Raw genomic sequence first — 19,699 nt, 5'->3', positions numbered from 1 at the left:
TTACAAACTAATAGCAGCACCTGAATAGCCTTGTTAAAGGCTATTCAGGCATATATTTAGCTCATAACCTGTAAATTTGGTGTATCAGCAGGGGCTCTCTTGGCAGTAGAATATTATAGGGGCACCATCAGAGGCATAACTTGAAGGTCCTGAACTTTTATGCAATATCTCTAACAAGGTCCCCACCTACTATGTAACAATTACAATACAGTGGACTCAAAAGTTACAATGGCTTATTGATACAATATTTTCAGCATGCAATCTTCTTCTACTTCCGGTGCCGGGTTCAAACTTCTAGCCCTCGGGAAGAGCAGACTACACATGCCCACAAGCCACAAGAAAATTGCCGCTTACTTACTGTGTAAGTGGCTATTTTTCTTGTGGCCGCGGGCATGCGCAGTCGGCTCTGCCCAATGCCTAGAAGTTTGAACCCGGCTCTGGAAGAAGACGCGCAGAGAGGCCGTTCCCGAATAAGATGGAGGCGGCGTTGGAAATTTCTCTCACAGCACTGGGGACGCCCCCAGTGCTGCGAGAGAACTAATTTGCATACAGACGGAAACCGGTATTTCTACCTAACGGCGGCGCAGAGAAGACATCTAAAAGTTGGAGAATAGCCTTTCTTAAAGCTATTCCTACATGTGATCGACAAAAAATGTGATTTTAAGAATCCCTTAAAGGGTATGTTCACACTGCAGTAATGAAGAGAAATCTGAGGCGAACATCCAACTCAGGTTCCTTTTCATTTTCCACCTCCCAATTAGATGAATGGGCCTAATTAATGGGGAGCCTCGAGCCAAGGCAATATACACTCACCGGCCACTTTATTAGGTACACCATGCTAGTAACGGGTTGGACCCCCTTTTGCCTTCAGAACTGCCTCAATTCTTCGTGGCATAGATTCAACAAGGTGCTGGAAGCATTCCTCAGAGATTTTGGTCCATATTGACATGATGGCATCACACAGTTGCCGCAGATTTGTCGGCTGCACATCCATGATGCGAATCTCCCGTTCCACCACATCCCAAAGATGCTCCTCTATTGGATTGAGATCTGGTGACTGTGGAGGCCATTGGAGTACAGTGAACTCATTGTCATGTTCAAGAAACCAGTCTGAGATGATTCCAGCTTTATGACATGGCGCATTATCCTGCTGAAAGTAGCCATCAGATGTTGGGTACATTGTGGTCATAAAGGGATGGACATGGTCAGCAACAATACTCAGGTAGGCTTTGGCGTTGCAACGATGCTCAATTGGTACCAAGGGGCCCAAAGAGTGCCAAGAAAATATTCCCCACACCATGACACCACCACCACCAGCCTGAACCGTTGATACAAGGCAGGATGGATCCATGCTTTCATGTTGTTGACGCCAAATTCTGACCCTACCATCCGAATGTCGCAGCAGAAATCGAGACTCATCAGACCAGGCAACGTTTTTCCAATCTTCAATTGTCCAATTTAGATGAGCTTGTGCAAATTGTAGCCTCAGTTTCCTGTTCTTAGCTGAAAGGAGTGGCACCCGGTGTGGTCTTCTGCTGCTGTAGCCCATCTGCCTCAAAGTTCGACGTACTGTGCGTTCAGAGATGCTCTTCTGGCTACCTTGGTTGTAACGGGTGGCTATTTGAGTCACTGTTGCCTTTCTATCAGCTCGAACCAGTCTGGCCATTCTCCTCTGACCTCTGGCATCAACAACGCATTTCCGCCCACAGAACTGCCGCTCACTGAATGTTTTTTCTTTTTCGGACCATTCTCTGTAAACCCTAGAGATGGTTGTGCGTGAAAATCCCAGTAGATCAGCAGTTTCTGAAATACTCAGACCAGCCCTTCTGGCACCAACAACCATGCCACGTTCAAAGGCACTCAAATCACCTTTCTTCCCCATACTGATGCTCGGTTTGAACTGCAGGAGATTGTCTTGACCATGTCTACATGCCTAAATGCACTGAGTTGCCGCCATATGATTGGCTGATTAGAAATTAAGTGTTAACGAGCAGTTGGACAGGTGTACCTAATAAAGTGGCCGGTGAGTGTAGAATAGGGTGTATATATTTATTGTCCTGCTGTGATCTCCCATTGAAAATAAGGAATCTGCCCCCAAATCAAAGACAAACGGGGACACAAGACTCAACATACAATGCCTGGCTGGAGGTTCCAACAGATTACTACTGATAAAACCCCTGTATTAGGCCGCATTCACACAACCAATTTCACCTATGAAACTCTGTCCGGGTGTGTGCTGAATTTACCTGCCTGAACATCATGCAAGGAGAGGGCCTCCTAGCATTATAGTTATCTATGATGGTAAGGGTCTCTGCCTGCCAGCATTATACTGTCCTGTACTATATTCACTATAGGATAGTATGTCGCTGGAAGGCAGGGACTACCAGCAGCATAGACCACTACAATGTTAGGAGTAACTCTCCTGCCATAAAGTGCATACCGAAAAATCTGGCAAACACATGGACAGTTTCACAGACATCATTGAAGTGCATGCACTGACTGGCTGACACTATAGTGCAGTACTACATGTTCTTCTCTCTACCTGTGTCAGGACAAGCTGGTCCATTGGACACAAGGTAAGGACTCCATGTTATTTTTCAGATACAGCATATACTATTCAGGATCCTAAAAAAATCCTGTCACCATAATAGAAAGTGATTTACAGACCCCTCTTCCTGACTTTTATGTGTAAGAATTTGCTAAACCTATATTAGTTATCTGAAGATACTAATTTTTTTTTATTTTATAGAGTTGTGGTCTAGTCAGGGGTGAACCTGCCCCTCTCGCCGCCCGAAGCGAACGACAGAAAGCCGCCGCCCCCCCCCCCCCCCGGAGGAGGGGGCGTGGAGGAGCAGAGGGGGCATGGCTTAGCGAAGGGGCGTGGCTTAGCACCGTTCGCAGGCACAGAGAAGACCTGCTCTCTGCCTGAGCGTGAGGTTGCCGGAGCAGCGCTGCTTCAGCGGCCTCCCCAATCCACCGCTCCGTGCTAAGCCAGTCCAGGACAGCTTGTCCTGGACTGGCTTAGGTAAGAAAAAATGCCGCCCTCCCTGGGGCCCTGACATAGCGCCGCCTGAAGCGCTCGCTTCAGGTCGCCTCATGGGAGGTGCGGCGCTGGGTCTAGTTATAGTTGCCTGGACCACCCCTTTAAGGACACATTGATCCAGGGTTTTATACTGACTGCCAGATTGAAGTCGGGAAGGGAATTTTCCCCCTGAATTGGCATGAGCCTCATGGTGTTTTTTGCCTTCCTCTGAATCAACACTGTAAGGTATTGTAGGGTAATAGGTTGGACTTGACGGACTGATGTCTTCATCTAGCCTCAGTTAATATGTAACTATGTATGTCCTGGAACCAATAAGTAGGGCATAAATGTGACTGCTACATCAGCACACTTTCTAGATTTACACCCCTGGGCGCCATCAGAATTTGTGACGAGTCTTGCATGGTCTGCATCTAGAATATCCTTGGAGCCTGGTTCATAAAACTAGGGGCAATAATTCATGAACAGTTATCTGTCAATGGGTCTCTATTCCTTTTGACGAAGGTTTTCTGGGTTTGATGTAATCCCAGATCATGTCACTAGGTTTCTAGAAACCAAGAATTGATCTACAGGTAGATACCTTACTAAAGGTGGTGCTAGAGCAAGTTCCCCTTTTTACCCCAAGGAGGATGTAAATTATATTTACAAATTTAGCAGCTTTACGATCCCTGATCCTGGGAACGTTAACCCTCCTTCTCAGGCCAGGTTCACACCCGCACCCCATGTCCGTTCAGGGATTCTGTTCCCCATTCTGTCTTTTCGGGGCACAAACCCTGCAGACATTAAAGTGGGGTTCTGCTTGTTAAAGCAGATTAGGTTTCCATTAGTGGGCTCCCCAAGCAGACCCCATGAATGGAAACCCAAAGGCAGGTGTAAACCTAGTGTCAGGTATCACATGGATAAAACACACCACCACTCCCCTAACCTGGCAAGTGGCCACAAGGGCACCTCCAGCAGCTGAGCATGGTGCTAGGTAGGGCAGTCCTACTTGGTTTGGGACTTGCACAGACTTCCTATGTTATTACTGGCTGAACCATTACCCGGATACCACCGTCACTTACACACATTCCTATGTACTCCATGATAAGCAGCAGGACATGGCTGAGGCTGCTACTAGTCACCCCTCACACCTCTCTGCCCCGCTCCTATGTACTCCATGATAAGCAGCAGGACATGGCTGAGGCTGCTACTAGTGACCCCTCACACCTCACTGCCCGCTTCTCAGACCCTCACCCACATTCCAGTCACAGTTATCACTTACTTCCCTCTTCATAACATTGAGACTGCGGGAGGGTAACCACGCCCTCTTGTGGCACGTGCTAGGGATGGCAGCCAATGAGAGGAAAGGTTCCTATAAGAAGCCATGCTTGTTTAGGGCAGGATACTTCTGTGCTACTACTCCGTAGACTTTCATGAGGAGCCATGTTTGTTGATGGCAGACTCCAAGGAATCTTTGTTTACTTTGCTCAGATTAAGCACACTTAATCTTGAAGCTGCCAGGGTTGGGGTGTTGAGCAGGTTTCATTTCCTGAGGTATTATTCTTGGCACACGGCAGCTACTGCATTCCGCACAGATAGCTACGCGCATGACGTATTGTGTCTTCCCTGTTGTGGCCACTAGGTGTCCTCAGCTGTCAGCTCCTGCCTAGTGAACAGCAATGTGACAAGGCAGTGTAAGGGACTGACCAGAGGAACAGCAGAGGACAAGGACTTATAGCACAGTTATCATTCTGCTTATTTATAGCACCATCAAGTCATGTCACAATTGTATTTCTACATACAGACACATCTGAATAATAAAAAAGTGTTTTGTATTTCTGGTTACTGGCTTCCTGTATTGCAATAGTATGTTATAGCCAGGGTGGATGCGTCATTTCAGGGACACCAGGCAAAATTATGTCTGAGGGCTCATCTAGAGGAAATGTTTAGGCCATGCTCCCTATTTACTAACACTATCACCACCACCAGGGCCCCTCATGCCATAGTGCCCCCTTTACTAGCCCCACATGGTATAAAATAATCCTTTAATAGTCCCACCATGGGGAAATTCAGTGTGTGTCAGGATTGATAATGCAATAATAGTACAAGAAAACACATACAAAGCTCAGAATAGAAGGTAAAAAAAAAAAAAGGTCCCTTTTACATTACTTACTTACTTACTTACGCACACCGCCAAACAGTGATATGTTAGGATTACCGATAGGGAATTTACATAGTGAGCCCTACTTGGAACAGTGCTGGCAATATCTTTAGGGTGCTGCACAGTGTGATGGCGCTAAACAAGTATACAAAATAAATTCTTCAGCATTAGACAAATAGACATGTCTGCCCCCTAGCTATAGCAACAAGAAGAGAGATTCCAAAAATGGGTACACAGAAGATTATTAAAGGGGCTCTATCAGCAAAATCAGGCTGATAGAGCCCCACATATGCGTGAATAGCCTTTAAAAAGGCTATTCAGGCACCGTAAGAGTTATATTAAACTCCCCCCCCCCCCCCCCCGTTTTAAAATAATACCCTAAAAAAGAATCTGATCTACTTACCGAACATGCACTGTGGGCGGGCATTCAGGGTGCGCCGTCTTCTTCATCCACGCCTCCTCTTCCACCGATGTCCTCGGGTCCCACCCTCCTCCGGCGCTCTCGAACCGACATTGATTTAAAAAAAATGGCCTGGGCGCATGCACAGTAGAGGCCGCATGCTACTGCGCATGTGCCCAGGTCATTTTTTTTTTTTTTTTTAATCAATGTCCGTTCACGAGCGCCGGAGGAGGACGGGACCGGAGGAAGAAGAGGCGTGGATGAAGATGAAGACACACCATGAATGCCCGCCCAGCGTGCACGATCCGTAAGTAGAACATATTCTTTTTTTAGGGTATTATTTTAAAACGGGGGGGGGGGGGGTGTTTAGTTTAATACAACTTTTACAGTGCCTGAATAGCCTTTTTAAAGGCTGTTCACGCATATGTGGGGCTCTATCAGCCTGATTTTGTTGATAGAGCCCCTTTAATGAATATGGCTCAGAATACTGGCCTTAATAGACAACTTTATCATTTGAATTCCTTGGAGCCCTGATGCGAAAAGCACAACCCCAAATTTTTGTTGGGCCACACACCTATTAGTAAAGCCTTCTTTCTTTGGGGGCCACGATATACCCACTTTTTGTGACTAGACCAGTAGTCACATATAACATGAATTGAGAGCCCAGAGGATACAGGAATATTCCACCATACCTGGGAGATTTTTCCAGTATTCTGGAACTCCAGAACGTCACCCGTTTTTAGTGGGAGCCTCCCGGACGTTTGAGTCTAACATACATTTATTAAAGAGGTTTCCAGGATTAGGACAGCCCATCCTCATCAATGCATCCAAGACATAACACCATCCACTGTGTAACAGATAGATAGGATATTGCAGCTCAGTGCAATTCACTTGAATTGATGATTCTTCCAGAAGTTCTAGGAAGTAGCCTCAAAAAAAGAGAAGAACACCCAGAGGAGTGGTCAAGTCTCTTTAGCCAGGTGGAACCCTCCTGTATCCTCAGGGTTCTCTGCTATATTGGACGATCACACTAGCAGTCACATCACAAATAAAGGCCAGAACATTGGCATGTCCACATTACACAAAAGGGTCATGTCATAACTCAAAAGAGCAGCATGACCTTGGAAAAAAAAAATCACAACTGACACCCCAGAAAAAAACATTGGCAAGTATACTTTACTGAATAAAGTAAAGTTACAGCCCCCTTTACATACTTTCGGGCCAGATGTTTACTCAGCTCAACCCGTTTCTTAACATCCCTCCACTTCTGTACATAAATGCAGTTACTGTCCAAACACGTGGTGGCACCCCGCGTGTATGGAGATGCTCAGAGATGTGACAACTCCTCCACTTGTTTAGAGAATCTTCTGCATTTTCCAGAAAAGTTGGCAAGAAAATGCTATCGTCAGAGCTCATTCACATTATACAGCAAACCTGTGCGGGGAAAACACGCCAAATCTGTTACAGTAGTGCATGTGTGGGGAAGATTTAAATCCGTTTTCCAGGATGTAATTAGGAAAACAATGCCTCTTTTTACCTCTTGGCAAACAGTACTATGCGCCAAACTTCTCGTAGCAGAGCTGTGGCTTACACTCGGTTCACATCTAGACTTGTCACTCCGTATGTGGATTCTGTTCCCCTCTACATAAGCAGCACTTTTCTCCCCACTTTTTTTTTGCCCTTTTCCGGCAGAAACCAGGTTTCTATGGGGTCCGCAGGTTTCCTAAGGTAGCTGCTTTTTAATGTGGATTAGGTTTCTGTTCGGGGAGTCTCCAAGCGAACCCCCCGAACAGAAACTTGTGTGCAGATGTGAACCAAGCCTTATACATTGAGGGTCAGTTCACACTTGCGCCTGGTGTCCGGTTTGTGCATTCTGTTGGGTTTCCGTCTTCAGCCCCGGTGACATTGGACAGGGGACGGAAACCCGGCGGTCAGTTTTAAAACCCATTCACTTGAATGGGTTTGTAAAGGTGAATGCCCGTGTCCGCCTGTGGCCTGACCGCGTGGAAACCGTTTTTTAACCAGACACAAAATCATGCATGTGTCTTCAAGACTGTTGGAAAACCATTCCAGGTGACTACCCTGTAAAGCTGACCAAAAGAATGCCATGTACAAAGCGGTCATCATAGCAAAGGGGGACTACTTTAATGAATCTAAAACATAAAACACATTCTGGATTGGTTAACACACTTTTTTTTTTAAACTAAAACCCTTCATTCCATAGGCGATCCTTCATAGTTTTAATGGCTTCAATATAAATCTACAATGTACAAAATAAGTAAATAAGAAATGGAATGCAAGGATGTGTCCAAAGCTTTGACTGGTACTGTATATATATTATATATAGACCTTTCTGTGAATGGAAAAATACAAAGTACTCGGTTAAATAACAACAAAAATGTAACCAATTGTTTATTTTATAATGGAAAATACATTTTATTTCCAAAATAAGAGTCACAGATGCACAAAACACACAATGTAATTTGCTGAATAAAAGAGTAACTATAGAACAGGGAAATACACATAACGGCAAGGATCAGGCAAACATAATAGGGATTTTAGGAAGCAGATATCTTTCAAACATTCAAGAAAAAAAAATTATAAAGAAAATCCAAGAAATATTCCCTATGTTTTTCTTAGGAGGCTGTGGTGACCGGGTCGACCTCCCTTTACATGGCTATTAAAAAAAACAAAATAAATCAATACTACTATACTAACATTTGACCAAGTTATAGCTAATGAATAGCTTATTACTATTAAAGGTGGATGAAATTAAGGTGAATGAGGAATTTCTTAATAAACCTACTGTGTATTGACGAAATAGAAATACCTCTCCCTTCTATGAGGAATATCTATGTAATAGCGATGATATCCATTTTATAGTTTTCAAGTCTATTAAAAAAATGGCAATAAAATGAACATAACACACATAGTAATTATATATATATATATATATATATATATATATATATATATATATATATATATATATATATACATATAGTACTAAGAGATGGCCAGAAATTGATGTACCATATTAAGGGAGTAGGAGCCATTTTCTGCTTCTTTAAGGCACACCTACCACTTTACAGAAACAGCGGCAGGCGTTATAACTAAACAGGTTCACTGAGATATTGGCTTTTTCCATCCAACTTACAAATTTCTCTCCCTTGTGACCTTACATAAAAATCCAACATTCAAAAAAATCTTGTATCGTATATGGAGAGTTGCATTTAAAAAGATATATATGTACATATTTATACGTATGTCCTGAGTGCTGTAGTTAATTTTCTTATCAGTTTGTCTTTAAGATCTACTATAGTCTATCATTCTCTATATAACCATTGAACCGTGAGGATGCAATTGCTAAGTAGGTAATGAGTTTAAAGGGGTTGCCCAGTACGGATAACTCCTACCAATCTGAAGGGTCCCTCCACAATAAGAGGGTCTCGCCAGGGAAGTTGGCCAACTAGTGTTCATTGCTCCAACAGTGATTCTACAGGAGAAATTGGGCGATTCTCCGCTCTGCCTAAAAGAGGTGTGTAGACTGAATGGGATTTGGCTGTTTACTAATAAAAGAAAACTGCAGGCAAGTCACAGTTGCATCGAGATGAAAATTTCATTGCAGTCTATGATGGAAAAGTCATGTGTGACTGGAGATCAAATACAACAGGATTGGATTTTTTTGCAACCCTATTGCCACTTGTCAAATGCAAAGTCTCAATGTGACATTGGATTTCCTTCCACATGATAAAAGTTGCTGTGTAGACCGAACCTAATGCAGGAAACAACTTTAGGCTGGGGCCCCATGTTGCGGAAACGCAGCTTTTTTTGTTGCTTTTTTTAACCAAATGCAGGACTAGATTGAGCAGAAGTTGGAAGTATAAGAGATGTCTATATATTTCTAATTCCATTTGTAGCCACTCTTGGCTTTGGCTCAAAAAAACCGCACCAAAATCTGCGTTTCTGCAATGTGGGGCCTTAGCCTTAAAGAGGACCTTTCACCATATCTGGGCACATGCAGTGTTATATACTGCCGGAAAGCTGACAGTGCGCTGAATTCAGTGCACTGTCGGCTTTCCCGATCTGTGCCCGGTGTGAAGAGCTTACGGTCCGGTACCGTAGCTCTTCTATGGTCAGAAGGGTGTTTCTGACCATTAGCCAGAAACGTCCTTCTGCCTCGCGGCGCCTATCACGCTGTACTGTGGAGCGGGGAGGAACGCCCCCTCCCCTCCTGATAATGCTAGTCTATGGACGAGCGCTATGAGCAGAGGGAGGGGGCGTTCCTCCCCGCTCCACAGCACAGCGTGATAGGCGCCGCGAGGCAGAAGGACGTCTCTGGCTAATGGTCAGAAACGCCCTTCTGACCATAGAGCACTACGGTACCGGACCGTAAGCTCTTCACACCGGGCACAGATCGGGAAAGCCGACAGTGTGCTGAACTCAGCGCACTGTCAGCTTTCCGGCAGTATATAACACTGCCTGTGCCCGGATATGGTGAAAGGTCCTCTTTAAAGAGGACTTATCACCGTCTCTACCAAGTCCAGTTCTGCTCTAATTCCAATGCAGTTGCCATTTTCTCTATCCCCAGTTACTTTTGGTGCCTGTTCAGATAATCAGACTCTATACTGTCAAGTGGGTGGTCTTGGACAGACAAGGAGGCGTGATTCTTAGCAGAGACCCTCCACTTCTGATTGGACAGCTCTGAACACCCCCGTTTGTCTGTTCCTGCACAAGACTACAGACTTGACAATACAAAATCTAAGCATAACGTACAAAAAAGTAGCATCAATTAGAACGATGAGAGCTAGAGCAATAAATCCCAAACACAGAATCAATGGAGTGACACCTATTAAAGGTTGCAAAGAACTTGATTTGATGGAGGCGGTAAAAGGTTCAGCAAAGGAATAAGCTCGAAAATGAGAGATACATTATACAAGAGATGAGAAGTGGCCTCATTCTGACTTGAAGGAAATTTCCAGGACTTCCTGATAATTGACCTATAGTGTCACGATATGGCATGAACAACTAAGTTTATGGCCTTTTTTTTTTATTAATTAGAACAAAAATGTTAATACATTTTTTTATTATTATAATTGTACTGAATGTTAAGTAAAAAATAAAAAGAAAGGAGACGGATATAACAGATTGGAGAACTAATAAGGATTTAAATCCTCTGCTGAACCTATAACCAAAGTATTATATACATATAAACAGTAGCTAAAAAAAAATCTGAACAAGAACATGGTATATGGCAGAAGTGAAGGCTTATGATCTGGTTGGGTATGTGTAGGTGATAATTTGGCTGTTACCTGACTGCAAGAAAAAAAAATGCTTTGTAAAAGTGGTATTTGCCATAGAAAGTCCTTAAAAACACAAGAAGTGACAAAGGGAGCTCAAATCTAAGTCCAGAATTCCACATTTTGTAATAATCTTATAAAAGAAAGGCACGTACAAGAGTGTGTGGCATTTTCCTCAACCCCTACCCCCACTCAAAAAAAAAAAACTTAAAAAATTACTTTCAGGCCTTAGCGCTATAGGGCAGCAATCCAATATCAAAAATTATCTGCGGAAAATTAAAACATTTTTGTAAAAAGTGAAGTCTTAGGGGATATACACCAATTTTACTATCTATCTTCCTGGCAAAAGTCAGTTACCCGAAGGCCTAAATTCCCTGACTGACTTGCCCAGTGGCAGAGAGAATCTCCATATAAATTCAAATTTACAAAAATAAGGCCCTGTTCACACATGTTAATCATTACAATATTTCCTTCATGATTTGACCACCACGGTTGAAAACCAATGTCCAAATATTCAATAGATTCCAATAGGGTTTTCTGTTTTGATAAAGATAATCCGCCGTTTCCATGTCTGCCCTCGGATCAGTAGCAAGGACACAATACCAGCCAACCATGCTCAAACATGAACTCCACACGCAGCAACCAGAGCTGGACTATAATCGTACAGAGAGTAGATAAGGGGCAGAGTATATTGGCAGAAGTCGGACTATACAGGTGAAGGGGTTTACTTATATGACTACCTGTGTCTATATTACAGCATATGGACCTCATAGGGGACGAAGTCCCCTCTCTATGGGACAGACCTGTTCAAGCAGTTCCCACTCTAGCAAACTCAAGCCATCCCTCCGAATGGCTGCCCTGTAATACTACAGGAGAAATACCTGAGCAAAACTGGCGATAAGCTGACTGAACTGGAGGACAATCTGATTGTTAGATGGAGAACGTCTTTAAAACTAATGTTCCCACGACAGATTTTTTTTATTGAAACTAAAAATCAGAATCTGAGGCTGACCCTTGGATTTATCTGGGGAGAGTTTTAGAATTATGTAGGTGTCCCTAGAGATGAGTGAATTTTCAAAAATTCGATTTGGCAGCTCCATCGAATTTTCCAATACGATTCAATTTTATCCGAATTAATTTGCAACTAATCGTGTTAAAAAAAAAAAACAGCCATTTCCTGGTTGCAGCGATCCTGTATAGTGGTGTAGAACACAGTACCTTGCAGTAACACACATAGGGAGTCTGCTGTGGTTTTTAGTGATATCCTACTAGGGCATCTGATCTCGCCGCAGGAGGTGCAGAAGGGGACATGTAGCATGGCAGAACCCTTTGGATGCTGCGGTCATGTTTCCAAGGAGTCAACCGGAGGTTGTGGAGCCGGGTGTTAGCTGTCACTTACAGCTAACACCCGCTTGCCGTGGGCGGTCGCGAAGGTATTAAAGGGCTAGCTGCTGATTGGCTGCAGGCATGGTATTGTGAGTGATCCCACGTTCCCAGAGTTCCTTGCCCCATGTCCTAACATGTGCAGCAGCCATATTAGGAAAAAATGCGATTCGTTACCACAAAGCGTGAGGAAATATTTCCAGAAATTTGGATCGAAATCCATTTCGTTAGCTTCGATTCGCTCATCTCTAGGTGCCCCATCAGCTTAGCCCCTGGCATGAACACGCGATCATGTCTCCGTGTTTTTGAATGTGTGTGGTTTTCTTTGGAATGAGAAGTATATGATTGTATTTCCGTATACTGGCACACCAGATCTGGTTACCATGATGTGATCTAGCATATTTTATTCCAAAACACTATATTACTACATACTCTTCATGAGTCACTTTCTAGGTATGAAAAATATATATATTTTGTATGGCTTTTCTTATATAATATATAATAATGTGCAAAATGGATTTAAAGTCACAGTTGTGTTTCTGGTATATGAAAGAATTTAACAATTTGTCCCTTGTGACTACCTCCGCCAGAATTGGTGCATGCTGAGCGGTAGGCCTTATACCGCTGGTTTAAACCCAAACCTTTCCAGAACATGCAAAATTGGTTTCAATCTACTAAATGGGAGCAAAACAGTATGTACATCTTTACTATCCATGTTTTCCTTGTTCTAGGTCATCTAAAATGGAAAAAAATAAAAATAAAAGCACCTTTGCAATAGTCTTAATTGAAAATGCAGTTGTTCTATGTCTACAGCGCCTATGTGTCTCCATGGTAAGACTACCAACTCTGTACAGTCCGACCCTGTAGTTATACTGTCATCCATTAGTCCCCTCGGTTGCAAAAGGGGACCTGCGATATATTGCTAGTGTTGCGGGTAAATAGCGGCATTATTCTGCTGCAACTTCAATGTACACCTAAAAGAAACAAGGTCACAGGCAAACTTATGGAGCCACTGCAAAAATCGAACATGGTCCTAAAAGGAGCTTCCAAGGCAATATTTAATGTTGCTTGTGGCCATGTAGCCCAAACCTACAAGAACAATGTTCTGTAATAAGCCGAGGCCCCTAATTTTACCACAAAAACTGGGAAAACTTATTGACTTGAGTATAAGCTGAAAATTAAAAAATGACCAGATTTTTTGGGTGCAGTAGGTGCTGGGAAAGGGTAAGGGGGTGTTTTGGTTGTCTGTCTGCCCCTTCCCTGAGCTTGAGGACTGGGGTTTTTTTTTCTCCCACTTGGAATTCAGCCAGGCTGAATATAGGGGATCTGCAGTGCTCCTATTAACCCCTTCCCAAGAGAACAGGAGCACTGCAGATCCCCTATATTCAGTAGACACATGGCTACCTAATGTGTATGTGATTCACAGCCATTTTCTACTTTTATATGTATTCTAGGGAAAGGAGGGATTTAGAACTTTTATTTTATTTTTTTAAAGCTTTTTTTTTTCCCACTATTTTATGGGAGATTCTATACATTACTATTGCGGCTGGTCATAGGGTTTCAGAGGTTTGACCTGCAACTATTAGACATTTATGACATGTCCTGTTGATATTCAATAAATGTTGAAGATAGAAAACTCCTTTATTGTCAGTTATCGAATGTAAGAACTCTAGAGTCATCCTTTCCTGTGTGGCCGTCTGCTTACAGAAAATAATAGATTGTATTTAGGTGCACAACACACAGATATAAAAGGAAAGGGCTGAAAAGCGGCTATGTATTCCCCGGAAGTCAATATCACAAGTGTACTACGCATGGCTTGTGTATACTGCTTTAAGGATGATAAATACATTGATGTATATGGGAGTTTCCTTATACTCTAATGTGGTCCCAAAGGGATATTTTCGACCTTCCACCTATCTATACATAATCTGCAACTCCCTTTATCACATAAAGTATTCGCTATATATCTGGAAATAAAGAATGTTACACCTTAAAGCTAAACATATGGCTATTTTGCAATGTATAGGGTCAAGAAAACACGTTATTCAGAGTCCCATCAATTAACCAGGGCCGGGTTCAAGTCTACACTCAATCACTTCCACTTATTGGGCCCCTTTGTGACATAAGCTACTGGATTGACATTGCAAGGGCAATATAGATCAGTTAACAACTAGGCCTTAGGATTTCCGATTGTGTAGGGATAAACCCCTCTGTTAAGTAGCCTGAAAACAACCAATTGTAAATGGATCCATACATTGCTAGTAGAAATAACAGGACCAACACAACCCAGAGAAAAGATCCTCCAGAGTTGGTATTTCATGGTGAACACAAAAAGGCAAATAAAAAAAGTCATGGCAGAAGAGTTACCAGGGCTTCATTAAAGGGAGCCTGACCTCGTATGGGCCTCCTACAGGAATGAAGAATGTGGTTCTTATATACAATATGATTTTCCAAAAGACAGAAATAAGTGGCAAAAGAGTTTTGCTGGACACTTGCATATTGGCAGAAGTCTCAGAAGATGCACGGGCTGCCCACGACTACCTAGAGTCACAGGAAAGTTTTGTTTCTCACATATTAAGCACTTGTATTGTGGTTGTAAAATGGTATTATAATATTACATGAGCTGTACTGTAATACATTTCCAGAGGTCTTTTGACAATACACTCAATATAAATGAAGTTGTTTCAGAAAAGTGGAGAAAAAAAAACATATAGAAACAATTCATACAATTAGTTATATTTTGAAGTATATATATATATTTTTATATATATATTTAATGTTAAATAAACTTAAAACCCTGATAATTCTAAGACGGGTTTATTTATATTAGCTCTCTCTTATCTTCTAACCCATCCCACACTGGAGCTCAGATATGAAGGAGAACACTCAACATATCTTGTGAAGTAAACATGATTGACATTAAGCTTGATCCGATCTCCGTAGACTCTGGCCTTTACACTGCTTGTGGCTTATGGCTCTGCAATGTTTCACAATCCACTGACGCAGCATAAGGGATATAATGACACACATAAAAATCCCAGACAAAATGAACTGTAAAAAGGTTGCCTATCCTCTGTCTGACCTACCCTTACCTCCATATAATGTGGGAGAACCCTCTCCCGTCATAACACCAATTGGCAGCCATAAAGCGCTTATGGGCTCAGGGTGGGAGACTCAGTGTACTCGGTTCATGTTCATTATACTACTTGCACGCAACTCTATAGACAATGAGTGGACAGAACTAAACGCTGAGAGTCCCATCCAGTTCTTCAGGTTGAAAACACTATACGACTTGTATCTTTAGGGCCAGGATGTTACTCCCCTCCATATTCTACCCAGAGAAGTGAGAGCAAGTTTAAATGTGGATAAAAACCTTTAAAATGGGCAACAGAATTGAAAATATGCAAGGATATGGTTTTCTTGTCAAAAAGTACCATAAAATAAACAAAAGAAAATAAAACCTATTTATCACCATGCACAAAATACCAAAATTAATTTTTGTGAAAACAATTCACATTTTGATTTTTGGAGGCAGTGAGGCGTGGGTTAGGACTACATCAGGATTGGGCATGAGAAATCCACTGGCTGTTATCCATGGGTCTCCGAAGCAGCTCCTCCACATGCCTTGCCACGTCCATACTGTCATCTAGGTCAAACTCACCATCAGGATCCAGAACAGAGTCAGGACTGCAGGAAAAAAATAATGAATTTATAAGTTTTTAAGTCTAGATAAATAGGAGCCATCTCACTTTGGTGAAACACTGACAAAGTGACGTTGCCCCTCTCTCCTCCCAGTCTATCACATTTACAGAAAGCCTGTAGGGCAGACACAGGCGGCAGGACGATGAGGAAGAATTCTCATCAACCGAATGGTAAAATGTCAAGTCTATGCACTACTGATTCACCAGGTTGTGGTTAAACTGACATATCGGGGAGAACAGACAAGGGCTGATATTACTGGGTGTAATAGAAGTAGTAATCCAAAATAATTTTTAAATAAGACAAGATGACAGTGCCATGTAGTCCATGAAAAATAATAAGGGTACTCAGTTTTCACGGATCACTTATAGGCTTGAGTATTGAAGTATCCATGAAAACGACCCCAGAATAGTCACATTCTATAACAGATAAAAAAAAATGGCTGTGTCAATAGATCCGTTATTTTCTAAAGGGCCATTAATGACGGTTACGTATTGACATGACAGGTTATATACACACACATGTATCGGTGTATAAATTCATTCTGCAGATTTTCACCACAGATTTTACTCTTCGCAAAGCAGAGCGAGAAACCCAAGGCAGATCTGCATACAACTTACATGCAACATGTAAAATCTATTTTGGACGATTTCTGTTATGTCTGGCAATTTTGGCAAACTCTGCAGCAGAATTTTACCTTGATTGATCTTTACAAAGAGTTAATAGTCTATGGTAGCACTTAAAGGCTACTACAATCTCATTACACAAGCATATGCCATTAGTTTATGGCACATGATCCTCTCCAATTCTGAGAATAAGAGGGATCAGTTCTGATTTATTGCTGTATCCATTGATTTTCCATGTATATCTACTTGCACTGCATTGGGATGGTAGAAAAAAAAAAAAAATCAGTTGAAACAAATGTGCCACTGCCTCCCACTGAAATGAAAGGGAGGCAGAACAGAGGCTTTTTTTTTGGAAGCAGTGTTTGTCTGTGCAAACATAGTCCAGAGAAGGAAGATTTATGCCTCTCTCCTAGCTCTGCAGTTTGTCAGTTCCCCCTTTGCCCCTCCATCATGCTAGAGATGGGCACGCCAAATGCCTGTATGTCAGGCTGTATATTCTGACTGTGTCTTCATCTGGATGTAACTTCCCTTGTGTAAGGGCTAGATTTTTAACATTTACTAGGTTCTGCCCCTCATAAAACAGAAGTTACTTCCTTTTGAAGACATAGCAGACATTTTCAGCATTTACTGCCCTAACTCCTGATCGCGGTCTTGTGCCCCATGCTGACTGTCCCTTTTGTTACTAGTCAGTTCCACTTATATGTGAAGCTTGGAGAACTATGAAAATAAGGTAATTAAATCAATTATTAATCGTCAGATTATCACATGGTCTTTATGTAAATACAATGCCAATTCCAATGAAGTTGGGATATTGTGTAAAACATAAATAAAACCAGAATATAAGGATTTGCAAATCCTTTTCAACCCATATTCAATTGAATACATTACAAAAGACAAGACATTTAATGTTCAAACGATACATTTTTTGGTTGTTTTTTTTTTTTTTTGCAAATATTCACTCATTTTGAATTTGATGTCTGCAGCAAGTTCCAAAAAACTACAACAGGGACAACAAAAACTGGGACGGGCATGCCGACTACTGTGCTACATCACCTTTCCTTTTAACAACAGGAAGCTGAAGCTTTGTAGGTGGACTTCTTTCCCATTCATGCTTGATGTACAACTTCAGTTGCTCAACAGTCCCGGGTCTCTGTTGTCGTATTTTGCTCTTCATAATGCGCCACACATTTTCAGCGGGAGACAGGACCGGATTGCTGGCAGGTCAGTCTAGTACCCACACTCTATACTATGAAGCCATGCTATTGTAACATGTGCAGAATGTGGCTTGGCATTGTCTTGCCGAAATAAGCAGGGACGTCCCTGAAAAAGATGTTGCTTGGATGGCAGCATATGTTGCTCCAAAATCTATATGTACCTTTCAACATTAATGTGGCCATCACAGATGTGCAAGCTACCCATGCCATGGGCGCTGACACCCCCCCTTCCTTCCCCATTCCATCAGAGATGCTGGCTTTTGAACTTGGGCTGACAACAATCCTGACAGTCCTTTTCCTCATTGGCCGGAGGACACGACGTCCATGATTTCCAAAAATAATTTGAAATGTGGACTGGTCAGACCACAGGACCCTTTTCCACTTTGCGTCAGTTCATCTCAGGTGAGCTCGGGCCCAGAAAAATCAGCGGTGTTTCTAGGTGTTGTTGATATATGGCTTGTGCTTTGCATGATAGAGGTTTAGCCTTAGCTGTGTTCACTGACTATGGTTTTCAGAAGTGTTCCCATGTCCATACTGTAAATTACAGACTGATGTCGGTTTTCAATGCAGTGCTGTATGAGCAATCAAACGTCACGGATATTCAATGTTGGTTTTCGGCCTTGCCGCTTACTTGCAGAGATGTGTCCAGATTCTCTGAATATTTTGATATTATGGACTGTAAATGATGAAATCCCTAAATTCCTTGCATGTTGGCACTATATAAATAAAATGTATTATTATTAATTGTATATGAGAAACGTTTTTAAACTGCTGGAGTATTTGCTCATGAAGTTGTTCACAAAGTGGTGACCCTTGCTTGTGAACGACCTTTTCGGGATGCTCCCCATGTTTCCAATTAACCTGTTCACCCCTGGAATGCTCCAAACAGCTGTTTTTTGAGCATTCCTCAACTTCCCAAGTGTTTTGTTGCTCCTGTACCAGCTTTTTTTGGAATGCGTTGCAGGCAAATTCAAAGTGAGTGAATATTTGCCAAATAAAGTTTATCGGTTTGAACATTAAATGTCTTATCTTAGTAGTGCATTCAATTGAATATAAGTTGAAAAGGATTTGCAAATCATCACATTCTGTTTATGTTTTACACAATGTCCCAACTTCATTAGAATTGGGGTTGTAATAGATAGATAGAGAGAGAGAGATATGAGAGATCTATCTATCAATATGGCACATATATACAGGAGGTATGCTTTAAACTGATCACAGGGCACAATGACAAAGGATAAAAGCAGTACAGTTTATCATGTATACATCAGTGTATGAGGGCCTATGTAACTTACTTCTGCTGGTACAAGTTATAGTGTGGCTGAGTACAGACTGCAGGGGATGGTGCCTGGTCCATGTAGCTGCTTGGTGGGATTACATCACTGGTCACAAACCTTACAAAATAAGTAAAAAAAAAAAAAAAAAATCCTGAGTATTTTTTTTCTATGTTATAATGTCTCTAAGTTAGATATGATGTAAGTTGTCTCAATATTATACGTGTGGCATAAGTTACATTAAAAAAAATATTAATGTGTGATCGTCCAATGATTTTCAGAACAAAACCAGTAATATTAACAACTGGGCACAAACTATTACGATAAAATAAAGTCAAAGGATATGTTGTGGGATGATATGTAAGTACATATAGATACAAGGAAGTGAGGCTTACTCTGGAACCACCTGCTTTATGGCTGGCTTCACATATCCATCTGCTTTTGCTGTAGGGAATGGAAATATAAAAAGAGGGATTAAAAAGTTCATAGATACATATCTCATAGCAAGCAACACCAGACTTCCCTTTCTAAGCCCCCTTAAACCACCGTAGAAATCAAGGTTAGAAGTAAAATGCAGATTTCAGAAAGGAACCAGCATAATTTTTTTTGTTTCAAGGCGGTGC

The 19,699-nt window shown here is 42.0% G+C and overlaps 2 protein-coding genes across 2 annotated transcripts in view; both read right to left on the bottom strand.

Annotated features, from left to right (window-relative positions):
- GHDC (GH3 domain containing) overlaps nucleotides 1–4,347 on the bottom strand; it is a 51,032-nt gene extending 46,685 nt beyond the window's left edge. Inside the window, exon 1 of the mRNA XM_075278289.1 lies at nucleotides 4,302–4,347. The gene's annotated coding sequence lies outside the window, so the exon portion shown is untranslated. The remainder of the gene's footprint in view (nucleotides 1–4,301) is intronic.
- Nucleotides 4,348–10,008: 5,661 nt separating this feature from the next.
- The window catches only part of LOC142209315 (signal transducer and activator of transcription 5B), a 122,073-nt gene continuing 112,382 nt past the window's right edge, over nucleotides 10,009–19,699 (bottom strand). Inside the window, exons 18-20 of the mRNA XM_075278275.1 lie at nucleotides 19,472–19,520; nucleotides 19,098–19,196; nucleotides 10,009–15,950 (exon numbers count right to left, since the gene is read on the bottom strand). Coding sequence (XP_075134376.1) covers nucleotides 15,821–15,950; nucleotides 19,098–19,196; nucleotides 19,472–19,520 — 278 coding nt within the window. The 3' untranslated portion in view covers nucleotides 10,009–15,820. The remainder of the gene's footprint in view (nucleotides 15,951–19,097; nucleotides 19,197–19,471; nucleotides 19,521–19,699) is intronic.

This window comes from Leptodactylus fuscus, chromosome 6 (genome assembly GCF_031893055.1).
Source record: "Leptodactylus fuscus isolate aLepFus1 chromosome 6, aLepFus1.hap2, whole genome shotgun sequence".
Lineage (NCBI taxonomy): Eukaryota > Metazoa > Chordata > Amphibia > Anura > Leptodactylidae > Leptodactylus > Leptodactylus fuscus.
This window is presented reverse-complemented; position numbering and strand designations above follow the sequence as displayed.